General features: G+C 32.1%; 2 protein-coding genes across 2 annotated transcripts; one reads left to right on the top strand and one right to left on the bottom strand.

Annotated features, from left to right (window-relative positions):
• The first annotated feature begins 12,789 nt into the window (after positions 1-12,789).
• Positions 12,790-13,710, top strand: LOC139854235 (uncharacterized). Its single transcript, XM_071843552.1, has one exon. The coding sequence runs from the start codon at positions 12,790-12,792 to the stop codon at positions 13,708-13,710; it is 921 nt and encodes a 306-aa protein (XP_071699653.1).
• A 5,126-nt stretch (positions 13,711-18,836) lies between these two features.
• Positions 18,837-20,021, bottom strand: LOC139854234 (uncharacterized mitochondrial protein AtMg00810-like). The gene has a single exon (XM_071843551.1). It carries the CDS (start codon positions 20,019-20,021, stop codon positions 18,837-18,839), a length of 1,185 nt encoding a protein of 394 aa, XP_071699652.1.
• Positions 20,022-21,038: the final 1,017 nt, after the last annotated feature.

Genomic DNA, 21,038 nt, shown 5'->3' with positions numbered 1-21,038 from the left:
CCTTTGGTGAGTTAATCAAGCTCGCAACCTTCAACGTGGCGTACCTATTACATCATTCATATAATCAATCATACAATCAAGTTGGTCAACCAACTTACTCCCTCTTCAAGTGACACATTGACCCATAGTGCAAATTTCGACCCATTTGTGTGATGACCCGGGAATTTCCGATCAAATTTAAACTTTAATCTTTATATGTTTCCGACACGATAAGAAAAATCTGTAATGTTGAGTCTCGAAAGTTTTGAAATCTATATTCATGTAATCAATAACCCATTGACTATGCTCGACGATTCACGAACATCTAATTGTAAATAAATATATACATATATATAAATGTAAGTATATATGATAAATTGAAATTTATAAAATCTAATTTAAACATTAGAATTAAATATGTAAAATAAGATACAAAATAGTTAAGTGTAATTTAAAATGAATTTATATGTGATTGTTATTAATAATTATTATAATGCAATTTATATAGAATATATATATAATGTTAGTTATTCAAATGTGTTATTATATGGAATAAGCATAAGTAATACATAAGTAATGAAATGTAAAGTTAATATGTTATATGTAAATACAAGTTAAAGTATAAATGTTGTATTATGATCATTACTTTCATTAAGATTAAAATTAATATTAATACTTGTATTATTAATATTATTAATAAAATTAGATATGTATAAGTTGTACTCCGTATTATATAAGTAGTATTATTAATAAATTTATAATAACATCTATATCATTGTTAATATCATTATGAATAATAATAATTTTTTTAATTTCAGTTATTATGATTATTATTAGTATTATTATTAGATATTATTATTAAGAATTATTATTATAAATTATTATCATTATCATTATTATAATTATTAGAAAATATTACAATTTATTATTATCAATAATATTATTAAAAACCGTTTTGTATTATTTGATAATGATAATATTAGTATTATTATTATTAAATCTATTATTAATACTAATGGAAATTTAATTATTATTATTATTAATTATTAATATATATATAAATTCATACGTACTCAATTTTGGAACCGGGTTCAGTTGAAAATCACTTTCAAACTTTTTTTTTCTTTGTTCTTATCTCCAATCTGTTAGAGGTCAGAATCAGATTACCATTACAATACAAAATCCAGTACAACTCAAGATCGTCCTTTATATTTTTTTTTATTTTCTTCCATGTACGATTGATTTTCTGTGTCGAGTAAATTGCTACAAAACAATCCAGGCCAGTTGATAATTGGTAGCATACAACTTCACTCATCAATTACCAACTCTAGAAATCATTAACATTTTTTTTATTTCGAATTAAACAGAAAAAAAGGGAAGAACCCAGTTACCTGCTCTGTACGAGCTTCCTATATCATTATTTCGATTACGAACCAATTTTCAAAATCTAAAAATACAGAGTTGTTAGGATTCTTTTACTAAAACTATCTGCAAAATTTGAAGTTCAAATTCCTCATATCTTAATTTTGGAGTCAAAGTTTTGATTTTAAAAAGTCAAACGTTGTTCTAAGATCAAATTGGAGTTCTAGGTGGCGTTTCTGTGGAAATTAATGATTCATAAAGTTTATATGAACCATTTGAAACACAATTCATGTTATGAATATTATCTAAAATGTTCTTAAAATTCGAAATCAATTTTTTTTATATAAATGTTGCGACAGCAGGTATATATATATATATATATATATATATATATATATATATATATATATTCGTTTCATTTTTTTTATCAAGGTCATAACTATAAAGTTCCGTGATTGTTTACAAGTTCTAAGTAACATCATAAATTCGTTATTTTGGTAATTAAACTCCCTGGTCGATTTTGATTATGAAAATGAAGAAGAAGAAGAAATAAGAACACAGAGACACGGGTTATATTATGTTTAGTTAAGAGTTTATTCAAAAAACTGAAACGGATCAATGGTTAGGGTGCGTGTTGGGTTAGCAAGTGGTCTAGGGTTCGATCCTGGTTCCTGTCAATTTTTTTGGGAAAAGCTCTTGATGTAGTTTCATTATCAAGATTATTATTATTAATTTTCATTATTATTAAATATGTTATGTTAATGTTAATTATGGTGATCACTAATAATAAAATTATGAATGATACTATCTTTATTATTATAAGTATCATTATTAAAATTTTAGAATTTTCATTAAATAAGTATTATTATTATTATTATTGTTAATATTATTATTTTTGTTATTATTATGATTAGAATTAGAATTAGTATTATTATCAAAATAACACCAACAATTATAATAATAATAATAATAATAATAATAATAATAATAATAATAATTATTATTATTATTATTATTATTATTATTATTATTATTATTATTATTATTATTATTATTATTATTATCATTGTTGTTATTGTTAGTGTTATGAATATTAATATTTGTTGTAGCTATGTTAAAATAAATTATATGATTAATATTATTATCATTTTTTTTGATATATTACTAAATAATATCATTGAGTAACATTAGAATTATTAATATTAACAACTACTATTATTATTATTATTATTAATATTGATATTGATATAAGTATTATTAATATTATTATTATTATGATTATTATAATTAGTGGATTTATGAAAATAAAACATGTCATTATTAGTGTTATTATCAATTTTAATGAACATAAGTATTATTACTAATATTATCATTATTAGTATTATCATCATTAATATTAATATTAAGATCATTATTATTATTACCACTAACATGATTATATGTATTATCATTAATATCATTATTAGTATTATCACTAATAGAAATATTAACATTATTACTTCTATTAGAAAATTTAAGTATTAAAAAGTATTATAATTTTACCATATTTAATATTATTTTAGTATTATTATAATTCCTATCTTTCAAGCAAATGATATATATATATATATATATATATATATATATATTTAATACTTATAACATAATAAAATTTATATTTTTATATACAAAATGAAAATATGAAAACATATACACATTATTAATATAAATATGACATAGCTAATAAATTCATATATATGATATACAATGGTTCGATTGCAAATATGTGTATTAATATATATAAATGATATAGGTTCGTGAATCCGAGGCCTACCCTGCATTGTTCAATGTTGTCGTATGTATTTTTACTACAAAATACAGTACTGTGAGTTTCATTTGCCTTTTTACCCTTTATATTTTTGGGCTGAGAATACATGCGCAACTTTTATAACTGTTTTACGAAATAGACACAAGTAATCAAAACTACATTCTATGGCTGGATTATTAAATCGAATATGCCCCTTTTTAGTCTGGTAATCTAAGAATTAGGGAACAGACACCCTAATTGACGCGAATCCTAAAGATAGATCTATGGGCACTAACAAGCCTCATCCAAAGTACCGGATGCTTTAGTACTTTGAAATTTATATCATGTCCGAAGGAGGATCCCGGAATGATGGGGATATTCTATATGCATCTTGTTAAGGTCGGTTACCAGGTGTTCAATCCGTATGAATGATTTTTGTCTCTATGTATGGGACGTATGTTTATGAGAAATGGAAATATGAAATCTTGTGGTCTATTAAAATTATGAAATAATTATTTATGATAAACTAATGAACTCACCAACCTTTTGGTTGACACTTTAAAGCATGTTTATTCTCAGGTACGAAAGAAATCTTCCGCTATGCATTTGCTCATTTTAGAAATATTATTTAGAGTCATTCATGACATATTTCAAAAGACGTTGCATTCGAGTCGTTGAGTTCGTCAAGATTATTATTAAGTCAATTATAGTTGGATATATTATAAAATGGTATGCATGCCGTCAACTTTCGATGTAATGAAAGATTGTCCTTTCAAAAACGAATACAATGTTTGTAAAATGTATCATATAGAGGTCAAGTACCTCGCGATGTAATCAACTGTTGTGACTCGTTTATAATCGATATAGACTTCGTCTGGATGGATTAGGACGGGTCTTTACAGTTGGTATCAGAGCAGTGGTCGTAGCGAACCAGGTCTTGCATTAGTGTGTCTAACTAGTAGTCGTTAGGATGCATTAGTGAGTCTGGACTTCGACCTGGTCTGCATGTCAAAAAGTTTTGCTTATCATTTTATGTCGAAAATTATCTGCTTATCATTCTTAGTCTAGACACGTCTTGCTGCATTGATTGCATGAATAGTGTATAGACAAAATTCATATCTTAGTGTATCTGTTACTATAAACCTTACCTGGCGTATCCCGTAAATTCCTCCGTAATCTACGAAACCTTTTGTTCTATATATATGGATATTCTATGTAATTAGAATACTATCCGTTAGTCAGAAAATCATTTCATCTCTAAAAAAAAATTCTTTATTCAATCGTACGAAATGGAATTTCATTAGTTCAAGTCACTCGGATTCCGAAATGGAATCCCACTCAAGCTCCGAAAGCAGTGTGACCAGAATGGATCAACCAATCAGTCATCATCTATTCTGGATCAATTGGAGATGGGTTCATAGCCTCCTTAATCATTGGAGACAAGAAGAAGGCGATCCTTTCCATCCACCACATTGCCCTCTTGACGAAGAACCTGAAGTACTTACCGGCGAACCTGTCCGAAACACCATTTTCTCTCTCATTTCTAGGGTATCTCGTCACGGTTATATACTATACCAAATTCTATATCATATTTATCCGCTCGTCCGAACCGACAATAACCCCGGTGTAATAGAAGAAGTCAACGAGATTCGCGCTCAGGTAGTGGCTTTGGAGAATATGGTACAAAGGTTACAAACACCAGCAGCAGCACCAGCAGCATAACCAGTATCACCACCACCAACGCCAACAGTACCATTACCACTACCAACAACAACCGCATCGCAAACCTCAACTTCACCATCTGTCACACGAACATCAACGTCATACGCACCCTAGATACCAAGGAGTACCAACAACAATGACCGATGAAGTATTAATTCATAACTTCATTGAAGAAATATTCTGCGAAGAATATGTGGTTTCTAAAAGTTTTAGAGATTAATTATTCTAGCTCAAACCGAAAAGCAAATGAGATTAATATCATGTTAACTCATTAAATCCATGATTTCATCTGAAGAAAATATATATGTATATATTTTTTCATAACGATTGTAATTAAAAATTCTTTTGTACAAACTGTTAATGATGAAAATATTTTAACGGGTAGGTAATACCCGAGGAATATTCAGATTTCACATTAATAAGTTACAATGTATAATCTTCGAAGCTGATTCAACAGTCGTTTACTATCCTACTTACATCCACCGATATATAAATCCGTTCACCACAGAATAACCATTTTCATCCAATTTCATATTTGGGTTTTGATTTATCAGAACCCAACAAGTGGCATAGCGAAGAAAACATTTGACAAAATAAAATTTGTTAGAAACAAACAAATTAACTATGAGAAATTTTGTTAAGAATCCACGCTAACTGTTTCTAGCTAATTGTTCCTAGCTAACTGATTACATTTTATTTATCGCAATTTAATTATCGCAATTTACATTCTCGCAATTTTATTTATCGTCATTTAATTTCTGTTATTTACTTTACGCACTTTATTTATCGTCGTTTAATTTCCGTTATTTATTTTTACGCACTTTAAATATCGGGACACGTATACAAGGTTTTGACATATCATATCGACGCATATATATATATATATATATATATATATATATATATATATATATATATATATATATATATATATATATATATATATATATATATATATATATATATATATATATATATATATTATTTGGAATAACCATAGACACTCTATATACAGTAATGATCGAGTTCTCTATACAGGGTTGAGGTTGATTCTACAATAATATATATACTTTGAGTTGTGATCGAGTCTGAGACATGTACACGGGTCACGATACGTATTAATTAATTCGAATATTATATATTAAACTATATATGAATTATTGGACTGTTAACTGTAGACTATCGACTGTGGACTAATAATATCGGACAATTAAAATGAATTAAAATATTGATTATAACATATGAAACTAAACATTTCTTCAAGTTTGCCACTTGATTTCATCTTAAACCTCCTTTGTATCTTGACGATTACATTCTGCATCCAAACCTTTCATGATTCTTGAAAACATCTCAATCGAGAGCAGGAACCAACCGCATTTCATCTACGGAAGAAAAGATTGATGCATATAGTCATGCACCAGAAAATACTCGAAACCTGAGTAAAAGTTTAACACGTATCTGTGATAGCCTCTTTGGCGTTATTATTACCCAAAATAACTTTGCAGTTCCTTTTCAAAATAGCAAATTTTGTCACAGCTCCAGCAAGTCAACTTCGACTTTTTGTTCGAAACAACCTTATTATCACCTTGATTTATGTGTATGCTCTTTTATTGTTACCGGAGAACCTTTTATATTTCACCATACTACCATCAGCGTTTAATCATCTAAAAACACAATTCTCCTGAAACCACCTCGAATTGATAACCGATGATTCAGATATCGTAGCATTAAATGCAGAGGAAACAGAAAAATTGTAGATGGTCTAAACGGCCAAAAGTTTAATGATAAAGAAAGGAGTGTTAGGAGCGTTCGATAGAAAATTTGGTACTGAAAAACGGATTGAGCTAACCACGAAGGAGACCAAGGACAAATACAAGAACCATACCCCATATTCAAAGAATCCAGGTAATTCTGGATCCAATGAAACCTTCAACGTATATCTTGTTCCGTACTCATGTTAAAATCTTGCGGAAAATCTTTCTTCATCAACCATCGATATTAGAAATTCCGAGATATCATCGTATCTTTCATTATATATGTCCTCCATATTTCTGAAGATATTTTCATAACTATTCTTATCTGAAATCATTAATCACTTCGTGCTATCAGTGTTACATCATATAGAAACTGTTAGTTTCTATATTCTGTAAACTTTCGAGCTTAAAATATGAATGTTATTGAAGTAATGTTGGGAACTGATGCATGAGTTAGTATAATATAATGACACTTGATCAACGTGATTATATTACAGTAAGTCATGCTGAGTTTCTAAATGGAACATGATGATTCACAGATCATAACGTCATCATGTGCCATGTTACATGACTCTTACGTTCTGTCTAATCTATAAACATACCAAGAACATATTTTTCTTGATAGTCCTATCTTTTCTTGAATTCTGGTAATTTGACAAGTCAAATTGTGCTATTACCATTTCTTTCTTAGGACATTAACGATGTTCATTCTGAAACTTATATCTGCGAATTCTAGACCATTACAAGAGATGCCCATTCGCAAGAAGAAGAAACGAAGGGACAAAGCTCCGAAATAGAAATTGGAGTATAAATCGCAGCAAATAGGGGGAGTATTAACTGGAGATGACAATGATTATAGAAAAACAGAAGCAAGGACTTCGAAGTATAAGAGAAAATATAAAGTCCAATGACAACACCGAAGTTACAAACTGTGGATATCAGTGCGTATAGCAATATAAAGACACGGGAGGATTATAAATACAATAATCCCTAGAGCATAGTATAAATAAACAGATTCTTCCGGTGGGAGTTGGAAAAGAAGAACGATCATTGCGATAGTCAGAATAAGAACAAGGATTAGAACCGGATTAAGCATTATTATAATCTTTTGGATATATGAACTGAGAAAGAAGGTATAGAAGTGGTGGAAACTAATGGGACAGAAAAGGTAAATTTATAATGGAAATATCAGACAGAGTAATCGATGCAGATCACCGTATTTAATTATAGAGATCTTAATTTCCTTACTCGCCGAAAAGTCAAATCTTTTAGATTTAGAAGATTTTCTTTAAATCCTTTGAATTCCGGAATTCAATCAAGACAACGTCAAAAGTCAAGACGCACTTTATTTTCTAAATTCAACCATGACTAGTCAAAAGTTATGATGAAATTTTTCTTTCTTATTTCACTATTTAATGATAGCTTCATTCGTACTCTTCGAGTAATCGAATTGTATTATTCATATTACTCAATGAAGATAAAACTCTATTTATCAGCTCACATTCGTCAGGAAAACATCTTTATTGTTATCCATGACGACCTCACTCAAATTTCGGGACGAAATTTCTTTAACGGGTAGGTACTGTGACGACCCGGGAATTTCCGATCAAATTTAAACTTTAATCTTTATATGTTTCCGACACGATAAGAAAAATCTGTAATGTTGAGTCTCGAAAGTTTTGAAATCTATATTCATGTAATCAATAACCCATTGACTATGCTCGACGATTCACGAACATCTAATTGTAAATAAATATATACATATATATAAATGTAAGTATATATGATAAATTGAAATTTATAAAATCTAATTTAAACATTAGAATTAAATATGTAAAATAAGATACAAAATAGTTAAGTGTAATTTAAAATGAATTTATATGTGATTGTTATTAATAATTATTATAATGCAATTTATATAGAATATATATAAATGTTAGTTATTCAAATGTGTTATTATATGGAATAAGCATAAGTAATACATAAGTAATGAAATGTAAAGTTAATATGTTATATGTAAATACAAGTTAAAGTATAAATGTTGTATTATGATCATTACTTTCATTAAGATTAAAATTAATATTAATACTTGTATTATTAATATTATTAATAAAATTAGATATGTATAAGTTGTACTCCGTATTATATAAGTAGTATTATTAATAAATTTATAATAACATCTATATCATTGTTAATATCATTATGAATAATAATAATTTTTTTAATTTCAGTTATTATGATTATTATTAGTATTATTATTAGATATTATTATTAAGAATTATTATTATAAATTATTATCATTATCATTATTATAATTATTAGAAAATATTACAATTTATTATTATCAATAATATTATTAAAAATCGTTTTGTATTATTTGATAATGATAATATTAGTATTATTATTATTAAATCTATTATTAATACTAATGGAAATTTAATTATTATTATTATTAATTATTAATATATATATAAATTCATACGTACTCAATTTTGGAACCGGATTCAGTTGAAAATCACTTTCAAACTTTTATTTTTTTTTCTTTGTTCTTATCTCCAATCTGTTAGAGGTCAGAATCAGATTACCATTACAATACAAAATCCAGTACAACTCAAGATCGTCCTTTATATTTTTTTTTTATTTTCTTCCATGTACGATTGATTTTCTGTGTCGAGTAAATTGCTACAAAACAATCCAGGCCAGTTGATAATTGGTAGCATACAACTTCACTCATCAATTACCAACTCTAGAAATCATTAACATTTTTTTTTATTTCGAATTAAACAGAAAAAAGGGAAGAACCTAGTTACCTGCTCTGTACGAGCTTCCTATATCATTATTTCGATTACGAACCAATTTTCAAAATCTAAAAATACAGAGTTATTAGGATTCTTTTACTAAAACTATCTGCAAAATTTGAAGTTCAAATTCCTCGTATCGAATCTTAATTTTGGAGTCAAAGTTTTGATTTTAAAAAGTCAAACGTTGTTCTAAGATCAAATTGGAGTTCTAGGTGGCGTTTCTGTGGAAATTAATGATTCATAAAGTTTATATGAACCATTTGAAACACAATTCATGTTATGAATATTATCTAAAATGTTCTTAAAATTCGAAATCAATTTTTTTTATATAAATGTTGCGACAGCAGGTATATATATATATATATTTTTTCGATTCATTTTTTTTTATCAAGGTCATAACTATAAAGTTCCATGATTGTTTACATGTTCTAAGTAACATCATAAATTCGTTATTTTGGTAATTAAACTCCCTGGTCGATTTTGATTATGAAAATGAAGAAGAAGAAGAAATAAGAACACAGAGACACGGGTTACATTATGTTTAGTTAAGAGTTTATTCAAAAAACTAAAACGAATCAATGGTTAGGGTGCGTGTTGGGTTAGCAAGTGGTCTAGGGTTCGATCCTGGTTCCTGTCAATTTTTTTGGGAAAAGCTCTTGAGGTAGTTTCATTATCAAGATTATTATTATTATTAATTTTCATTATTATTAAATATGTTATGTTAATGTTAATTATGGTGATCACTAATAATAAAATTATGAATGATACTATCTTTATTATTATAAGTATCATTATTAAAATTTTAGAATTTTCATTAAATAAGTATTATTATTATTATTATTATTATTATTATTGTTAATATTATTATTTTTGTTATTATTATGATTAGAATTAGAATTAGTATTATTATCAAAATAACACCAACAATTATAATAATAATAATAATTATTATTATTATTATTATTATTATTATTATTATTATTATTATTATTATTATTATTATTATTATTATTATCATTGTTGTTATTGTTAGTGTTATGAATATTAATATTTGTTGTAGCTATGTTAAAATAAATTATATGATTAATATTATTATCATTTTTTTTTTGATATATTACTAAATAATATCATTGAGTAACATTAGTATTATTAATATTAACAACTACTATTATTATTATTATTATTAATATTGATATTGATATAAGTATTATTAATATTATTATTATGATTATTATAATTAGTGGATTTATGAAAATAAAACATGTCATTATTAGTGTTATTATCAATTTTAATGAACATAAGTATTATTACTAATATTATCATTATTAGTATTATCATCATTAATATTAATATTAAGATCATTATTATTATTACCACTAACATGATTATATGTATTATCATTAATATCATTATTATTATTATCACTAATAGAAATATTAACATTATTACTTCTATTAGAAAACTTAAGTATTAAAAAGTATTATAATTTTACCATATTTAATATTATTTTAGTATTATTATAATTCCTATCTTTCAAGCAAATGATATATATAAATATATATATATTTAATACTTATAACATAATAAAATTTATATTTTTATATACAAAATGAAAATATGAAAACATATACACATTATTAATATAAATATGACATAGCTAATAAATTCATATATATGATATACAATGGTTCGATTGCAAATATGTGTATTAATATATATAAATGATATAGGTTCGTGAATCCGAGGCCTACCCTGCATTGTTCAATGTCGTCATATGTATTTTTACTACAAAATACAGTACTGTGAGTTTCATTTGCCTTTTTACCCTTTATATTTTTGGGCTGAGAATACATGCGCAACTTTTATAACTGTTTTACGAAATAGACACAAGTAATCGAAACTACATTCTATGGCTGGATTATTAAACCGAATATGCCCTTTTTAGTCTGGTAATCTAAGAATTAGGGAACAGACACCCTAATTGACGGGAATCCTAAAGATAGATCTATGGGCACTAACAAGCCCCATCCAAAGTACCGGATGCTTTAGTACTTCGAAATTTATATCATGTCCGAAGGAGGATCCCGAAATGATGGGGATATTCTATATGCATCTTGTTAAGGTCGGTTACCAGGTGTTCAATCCGTATGAATGATTTTTGTCTCTATGTATGGGACGTATGTTTATGAGAAATGAAAATATGAAATCTTGTGGTCTATTAAAATTATGAAATAATTATTTATGATAAACTAATGAACTCACCAACCTTTTGGTTGACACTTTAAAGCATGTTTATTCTCAGGTACGAAAGAAATCTTCCGCTGTGCATTTGCTCATTTTAGAAATATTATTTGGAGTCATTCATGACATATTTCAAAAGACGTTGCATTCGAGTCGTTGAGTTCATCAAGATTATTATTAAGTCAATTATAGTTGGATATATTATAAAATGGTATGCATGCCGTCAACTTTCGATGTAATGAAAGATTGTCCTTTCAAAAACGAATACAATGTTTGTAAAATGTATCATATAGAGGTCAAGTACCTCGCGATGTAATCAACTGTTGTGACTCGTTTATAATCGATATAGACTTCGTCTGTATGGATTAGGACGGGTCTTTACAGTTTGCATACTTAACCCTAATACTAACCATTTCGGTCTTAATATACTTTTTAACACAAGGTCATCGCATTTTCACACCCATTAAACAACTTAGGTCATCAATGACTCCCTTGACCCATTTCAAAGTTAACACACCTATTTGGGTCACCACCATACCCAAATAGCACTTACTTACTCAATATCTAGGAGTGCTAGTACCCAACTAACCAATTAAGACTCTTACACACATTTATCATTTTAGAAACCCTGGGTTAGTCATCTTTGAGTCCTCATGACCTAAACTTACCCAAAACCCCCAAATTACAAGTGAATGGGTTTTAAGTTCATCACCTACCCAAACCCTAACCCTTAAACAATTAAAGTAAGTAATTCAAGGTTAAGACTTACCACTACAATCAAGACGTAGCTAGGGAGTAGATGAACAACTTTAAAACACGCACTTTGACCCGAAACTAGCTTCTTCCTCTTTCGATTGAGCTTTCTCACACTAAAACCCTTCTCTCTCTCTAGAATTTAAGTGGATAAGAGGTGGTGGTTGAAAATGTTGTAAATGAGGCTCCCCCAACTGATCTAGGGCCTTAAATTCGTCCACAAAGTGAAATTACCAAAATACCCATTTGTAATATCCAAAATAAAAACAGCTGGCCCGCCAATACATCTGGACGGCGTCTAGCTCTTCAAACATGGACGGCGTCCCACAAGTTGGACGGCGTCCCAACCATCTGAGAAAACACGATCTTACACGAGTGGCACTACTGGAAAATGTGCAAAGCGTATAGGAAATCTGATTTTGATCACCATTATGGTATACCATCACGGCGTATTCCAGACAGTACACGTACAATCACTACTATTGGCCTCAACATATGGTCCAAACATCATGCAGATCATGTTCGGTATGCTTACTTGACTGCTAATAGTGCAGAGTCCATGAACGCACTGTCAGTTCATGCGAGGAAACTCCCTGTTACAATGTTTCTTGAATTCTTTAGAGCTTCAGTTCAACAATGGTTTTGGGAACATCGAAACACTGCTGATGATTTAACAACACCCGTCACACCATATGCAGAGCGTAAACTGGCTAAAAGAAATCGTAAGTCTCTTACTTGGACTGTGAAACCGATATCAAAAGTTAAGTTTGAGGTAATGGATATGAAAAAAGGCGGTAAAGTCAATATACAAGATAAAACTTGCACATGTAAACAATGGCAGTTTTCCGGTCTACCTTGTAGACACGTAATGGCAGTAGCAAGGTATTTTGTCCTACGTGACGTTACTACACACGTTCAGAAGTATTTCACCACTGAAACTTACAAGTCTGCATACATGGAAGAGATTAACCCACTAGATCATACTTATGAATGGATAGATCCAGGAAACCTACAAATCGTCCGACCGCCATTGGTTACAAAACGACAATCAGGTAGACCGAAGAGTACTGCTCGTATACCGTCCCAAGGAGAAGACAAAGAAAATTTCAAATCTAAAACAAAATGCAGTCGTTGCTTGGAATATGGATACACTAGATCAACTTGCACTGCACATTATGATATTTCAGAAGGTACACAAAAGTCAAAGTCGAAGTCAAAAACGAAGGCAAAGCCGATGGGGATGGGAAAGGGGAAGGGAAAACGTGAAGACTCATGCTCAACACAGTTTGACTCGACTTACAATTTTGAGTGATGATTAGCTTCTTCTTTGTGTTTTAAATGTGTTTAACTATCATGGATGATAGGTATGTGTGTTTGTATGTTGTCTTTTTAACTGTCATGTGTTTAAGTCTTTGTGGTTTAATAATAAGTTAGGTATGTTATATATCTGTAATTTGTGTTATTTGTTGTGTAATAAATGTAGTATGAGATAATATCTAATATTTGTCGTTCAAATTAAGTTTTATTTGACTAAATCCTAAAAGTGTGCTTTTATGTTTAGTCGACCCAGATATTGATCGACAACAATGCAACTATGGCCGACTATTGCTAGTCGATCGAGTTTTGGCTAACAAGTCGGTCGACCTTAGGGTCGACCATCTTATTGAAGTAGTCGACAAACAATTAGGCAAAATGTTGGTCGACCACCTTGAAAACTATCTTGGTCGACCAGGTAAAGGGGTAGTCTACCTAAATGCTGGTCGACCTAATGGTGTAATTAGACAATTTTTTTTTTCAAAATGTGTATTGTGGAATAAAACTTTTTAAAAAAGTGTATTTGGGCGAATTTCCCTTTCGATGGAGGAGTGGAGGACAATATATGTTTTTCAACAGTATTTAAAGTTTTATGTTTTGTAGTATCAAATTATTATTAATGACTTCAAATAAATAAATAACACAATAAATCAGGTTTAAATCAAAATACAAATTCTTTTTTGATTTGCATTTACCGGGTATACTGAAACAAGTGTATTACCTTCTTCGACTATTTTATTTTGTGATTAGTTTATTCGAAAAAGACAATGATAGTTTACAATAGATTATTTTTATTTTTTATAATCTCTACAAAATAGCTTCATCATAATCCTTCTTGTAACCTGTCGAAGGAGACACGAGTTTTGTGATCTAGCAATTACAATTGCTTAGCATATATTTAATATGTAATATAACCACGTAGGCTTGCCTGGGTGATTACCGAGTTGCTCAACGAAACACACCACCCACGTTCAATTTCTAGCTATGTCAAATCGTTCAAAAATAGAGTGTGACTAGAGGAGCGTATAATGCGCAATTCACCCGATATCAGGTCTCGCGTTCGGAGGATTTGATTAACTGAAGTTTTACCTTTTATGAGGGCTCCAATGTGCAGATTTTCTTCGCTTACCCAAAAAAATATGTAATGTGGTTAATGTCACGTCTTTCCGTTATTCCATGTCCTTGTATACGATGTAAAGGTTCAGAAATCCTTTGACTTTGCTCATCCACGCCTTGTAATCTTTTTGCGCTAGCTCCTTGCTCTTAAAAAAATATTAATTCATCTTGATATTTTTCCATCATATAACCATATTTATCACGTGAATCATGCGATCTAAACTTAGTACCAACTTAATTAGGCCATTGATTTATATATGCACGAGATTTAATTACGAAAACATAAAATAGCGGCGCCCATAACAGAACTAAGATCTCAAACTCAAGTTAAATCAAACGAACGTTAAATGAAAGACATAGTTGACTTGATTTGCCAACAAAATATCATCCCGTTTTCAAGAAATACTAAAAAAAAAAGTTTCAAAGTTTTACCCGCTCTCCGTGAGAGCAAATAATCTGATCTCATACTCGGATACTCTGACGTGACAAAAAACTCAGACCCCAACCACTGAGCTATTTTCTAATATTGTCAACAAATATTGATAACTTTAAGTGATAGTTGAATTTCATTTTTAAAAAGTCCTTTTATATAAGAGTGAAGTGATTCAATTATAAGTTAATTCAAAGTTCTAAATAAATGTGACGAAATGAATGTGGACTTGTGGAGCGGAGGAGTCGAGCCGATTAAATATATTTATCTAATACAACACTTTAACTTTAAAATCTACCTATTGCTCTATCATTCACTTATTCCTCTATCATGAGATATTTCAAGAAATTCACTTAAGCTTTCAAGCATATATGTTAGAATTTAGGACTCAGTCAAAACAAGTAATTTACAGCAATCACTAATCCACTGACGAGAAACAAATAATCTAAAAGTATAAACGATAAAATTAAAGCATAACGACACAAGTATTAAACATGGTTATATCCAACTCCATACACGAAAAAGGATTTAATCTACGGGCGCAAACCAGAGAAAATTTTCACTAATAATAAGTGCACACAATTACAAAAGATCGAGGTTACATAATATAGGCAAAACGAAATAAGGAAACAATCTAAACAGACTTGCTGCCAAAGCTAGGCTCGCTACCTCGAAATGCTCTCAGTGAATCTGGAGTTTTACTTCTCGACCAAGTTTCGTTCTTGACCTTCAAGCAAAAGAACTTTCCTAAAATCGAATACTTGCCCCACAAGTTAAACTTGACTACCAAGACATTCGTGTTCTTTCGTTTCGTTTAAAGTTTTCATATCTCAACAATCTCCCACTTAGAAACTTTGAACAAACCCTACACCAATCACCTATCTTGACTTCGTTGAACCTACCCATCTATACCGCCAAGAAAGTTTCTTGAGACACGCACATTCCAACAACGATGAGCTGACAACTTTCGATAAAGAGCACTTCAACTACACTCGTCAAAACGTAATGAACCTCAACTGTCAATTTGTTGAACACCCACAACAACTCTAAATCATCTGACTATATAAATCCATTTGAACACCGCCGGATAACTATCTAGGACACGCTTCTTTTCCACACCTTAGGAAGGAAGACTTCCGACACTCAAACAGCTGAGTAATAGTCCAATCTTCGTTGCTAGCTTGTGTCATCTCCGTATCTGCATCACCACTGATGTGTGCGAAACTTCAATCACACGATTTTAACAGGATACAAAACCGCCTCAGCTCATCACTCTAGACACGTCCAACCCTGTCACTGACATGTCAACGATCACTCTCGTACAAAATTCCTCTTTATCACTGATTTTCCTTCGCAACAATCAGAAAATTCAACAGACGCCCTTGTAGACTATTCATCAAGGCTCCAGTGAGAATGCAATCACAACCTCGAAATCTACACTTTCAACTTTTTGATTTCACGCTAGTACACTGACCCATTCTCATAGCTATGAATTTCACGAACACATTTTCTCATCCTCAATCATACTCCCACGGTACGAGTAAAAATAAACCACGTCTTCCCGGACGTACCACCCGTTGATTCGCAAATTTCTTTTCAATTGGAGAGTAAAAAAAGTACATGAGTATCTAGTGTCCGAAATCGACGCACTAACCCTGCGAAAATTGGAGAAACACGTCGCACAACCATCACTACAACTCACATGAGTCGTCCAACTCCCACTAACCTGATACTTCTGTCAGTTACCAAACTTACATTGAGTTTCCGACACCCTCAATAATATCTAGAAAGCTTAAGTTCCTAGAATTACTAGATTATCCACTCCATCAATCTCCTAAAGATTCTAATTATCTAGTGCCTTTCTTTATTACTATGTGAGTAATTTTTATAGCGGGCTTGAAAATGAGAAGTGGTTTTGGTGATGCTACTTGATTATTCTCATTTCTTAATGTTTTGAGGCATGATTAACCGAAAAGGATCATAACAATAGTATAGCTATAGTTTGTGAAATCAGCACTTCATTGGGTTTCTTAATGAAGCAAATTGTTAATTATGAATGAGAATGAATTAAGGAGATTTTGTTAATATCCTCTCTAACCACTATAAATCTTTGTGTTTGTTTCTAGTTTTTAACTTATTGTTTATTTTCCTTGCAAACAATTTAATGGGTCAATATATTAAGTTAGATTTAAACAAAAGGATTTAAAAGAAAAATTTACTGCAACTATTTAACTCCCTTTCTAGTTACTTACATAATGTAATAAATTAATAGCTGGAATGGTAGTTTTAAAGTATCAGTGTATTAACTCCGTATCGTAACCAAAATAAAACTTATAAAAATTAACATTAATTGACTCCTACCAGGTGGCACGTGCCACCACATTCTAGAGGGGGTACGCTAGTTACTTAATACGATTTTTAAAACTTTCCGATGATCAATAAGATTTGAACAATACTTGATCACCTTAATCAACTCAAACCAATGTGTGGTGTGTTTATGTCTGTAATAATGCAGAATGTAAAGTAAAGAACATAAACACAAAGATTTATAGTGGTTCGGGTGGATGTTAACTAATCCACCTTAATCCACTCCCCGATTCACTAATCGGAATTTTAGCTTCATTAAGCACTTTTCTCCAAATCCGGTAGAGATCCGATTTACAAGCCTTGTACTTCTCCTTAGACAACAAACATAATCCTTCTATCCCTTTGAAGGATTACCTCCAAATTAGATCAACTTGTCTTCACCTTGGACAAGTATTAATCTCCAATGAGATTAATCAACTCCCTAGTTCCCTTTAAGGAAGATGATAGCTAAGCTAACATATGCTTCTAATTACAAAGTGCAAAGGCTCTCCCTTTTTCAGTGATGATAATCCTAAGATAATTCGAAAGATTAATACAACACTATGTAAACTCACAAAAATAAGAATTTGAAAGTAAGTTTACAAAGACCCCTTCTATAACCTATGAGATGATAGAACTTCTCTTGCTAATCACAAACATATGTATGAGTGTTATGTTCTTGTGATTCTCTGATGATTTTGAGCTGTAGCATGCAAGAGGTCCAAGTCTTCAAAGTTCTCCAAGCCTTGCTATTTATATGGAGAGATAAAAAAAAGTCAGCCACTTCTGCAGCTTAGACCACGATCAATCGTGGGTCGATCGCACGCGGTCCAGTCCAAAAAACCTATCTGTTGTATAGCCGATTGAATCAGTTTTGGCCATCACTCTTTGGACAGTTTACTTCATTTATCACCTGTAAAAGATACCCAACATCCTATACCAGTACTATACGCATTAAATGTCTATTTACCTTGGATGTGTTGCCTGTTAACGTGTATTGTTATTGCTTGTATTATGAAGAGTACAGCATACATATATATATATATATATATATAAGCCTAAACCCAAAGATACATAAAGGGCTAGGCCCAAACAATATACACATATGGGCTAACATGGAAACTAGGCTAACATCCCCCCGCAGTTGGAGCGGGAGTGCTTCGGACGCTCAAACTGGATCTGAAATCATTAAACAGAGCATATGGAAGACCTTTGGTGAAGATATCCGCAAACTAATATCTAGAAGGCACATGAAGCACGTGAACCTGTCCTTGAGCAACCAAGTCGCGGACGAAGTGAATATCAATCTCAATGTGCTTAGTCCGCTGATGTTGAACCGGATTGGAGGAGAGGTAAACTGAGCTGACATTGTCACAGTAGACTAGCGTAGCTGAGGTGAGTGGACAATGAAGCTCATGAAGGAGGTTGCGGATCCAGCAGGTCTCTGCCACGGCATTTGCCACACCACGATATTCAGCTTCGGCACTGGAGCGAGATGGTGTAAGCTGTCGTTTAGAGGACCAAGATAGAAGATTATTCCCAAGAAAGACGCAATAACCGGAAGTGGAGCGTCTGGTGGTGGGGCAACCAGCCCAGTCGCCATCAGAGTATGCGACAAGAGTGGCAGGAGAGGATGCATAGAGCTGTAAGCCAAGATCAGAGGTCCCTTGAATGTAACGGAGGATTCGCTTGAGAGCGTGAAGATGTTGCTCTCGGGGATCATGAATGAATAGACAAATTTGCTGTACAGCATAGGATATATCTGGGCGAGTGAACGTCAGATACTGTAATGCACCTGCAAGACTGTGATACAGGGTCGGGTCCTTTATAGGAGGACCATGAGTGGTGAGCTTGGCCCCGAGTTCAACCAGAGTCCGACATGGTTGACATGTGGTCATGTCTACGCGATCAAGAATCTCGATAGCATACTGTTTCTGGGATAGAAATAAGCTAGTGTTGGTGCTAGTGGCAGAGATACCCAGAAAGTAGTTTAGAGGTCCTAAGTCTGTCATGGAGAATTCCCTGTGAATAGATGTGATGATCCGCTGAAGTAAGTCCGAAGAAGACGCAGTCAGTATGATATCATCCACGTATAGAAGTAGATATGCGATGTCGGATCCCTGATGATAAATAAATAAAGATGTGTCACAACGACTATGAGCAAAACCAATCCTCTTAGCGTAACCTGCAAAACACTGAAACCAAGCTCGAGGAGTCTGTTTAAGGCCATATAAAGATTTCTTCAAGAGGCAGACATGATCAGGGTATCTAGGGTCCTGAAAACCGGGAGGCTGGTGCATATAGACAGTCTCGGGCATTCTTGACATCCAGCTGATGAACTGGCCAGTGTCGAGAAACGGCCAAGCTAAGTACAGTGCGAATCGTGGCCGGTTTGACAACCGGACTAAAGGTCTCATCACAGTCAACGCCGACCTATTGGCTTCGACCGTTAGCAACAAGTCGAGCCTTATATCTACTCAAATTACCATCTGCATTAAACTTGTGTTTGAAGAGCCACATGGAGCGAACTATGTTCGTTTCCGATGGGTGTGGCACAAGTTTCCAAGTACCGTTGTTAATTAAAGCATTAAATTCGTCAGTCATAGCTTACTTCCAATTAGGGTCAAGGAAGGCGTCAGGGTAAGTACAAGGAATGGGAGAAATGGTGGAGGTGTAGAGATTCAGACGTTGGACGGGTTTAGTTGTGCCAACACGGGCACGTGTGACCATAGGATGTGTGGACTGAGGGGCGGAAGTGGTGGTAGCCTCATTCGGGGGAGGCTGTGCCCCCAGAAGTGTGATGTTAGGGTTGGTGGCGGTAGCCTCAGACGGAGGAGGCTGTGTCTCCGAAGTGTTAGAGGTGGTGACATGAGGTGCAGGGATATGAAGAGTTCGAGAGAAGAGATTAGGGGGAGGGTCAAGAAAATCATAAGATGGTGGTTGTGTGGGTGTCATGGAGCCGAAGAGAAAGGAGGTTTCGTCGAATGTGACATGACGGGATAGAATGATTGTGTTTATGGTGAGGTTGAGACAGCGGTAGCCTCGGTGATTGGATGGATAGCCGAGGAAAATACCGGGAGTGGAACGAGGTGCAAGTTTGTGGGGGGTCTGAAGGTGCGGGCAGCAGAGGCAACCAAACACATGTAATGTGGAGTAGTCTGGTTTTCGGTTGTATAGGCGGGTGTAAGGTATGTCGTTATTTATTGCAGATGATGGAAGGATGTTGAGAAGGTGTGCAGCCATATGAAGAGCTTCAACCTAATAGGTGGGCGGAAGATGAGCCTGGAATAGGAGGGTGCAGATTAGGTTGTTGATAGTGCGAAGCATTCGCTCGGATTTTCCATTCTGTTGAGAGGTGTGAGGGCACGAGAATCGAAATTGCATCCCGTTAGTTTGTAGAAGATGATGAAAGGCGTTGTTGTCAAACTCACCAC

The sequence above is a fragment of the Rutidosis leptorrhynchoides genome, chromosome 6 (genome assembly GCF_046630445.1).
Source record: "Rutidosis leptorrhynchoides isolate AG116_Rl617_1_P2 chromosome 6, CSIRO_AGI_Rlap_v1, whole genome shotgun sequence".
Classification (NCBI taxonomy): Eukaryota; Viridiplantae; Streptophyta; class Magnoliopsida; order Asterales; family Asteraceae; genus Rutidosis; species Rutidosis leptorrhynchoides.
Note: the sequence above shows the minus strand (reverse complement) of the source record. Positions and strands in the feature narration are given on the sequence as shown.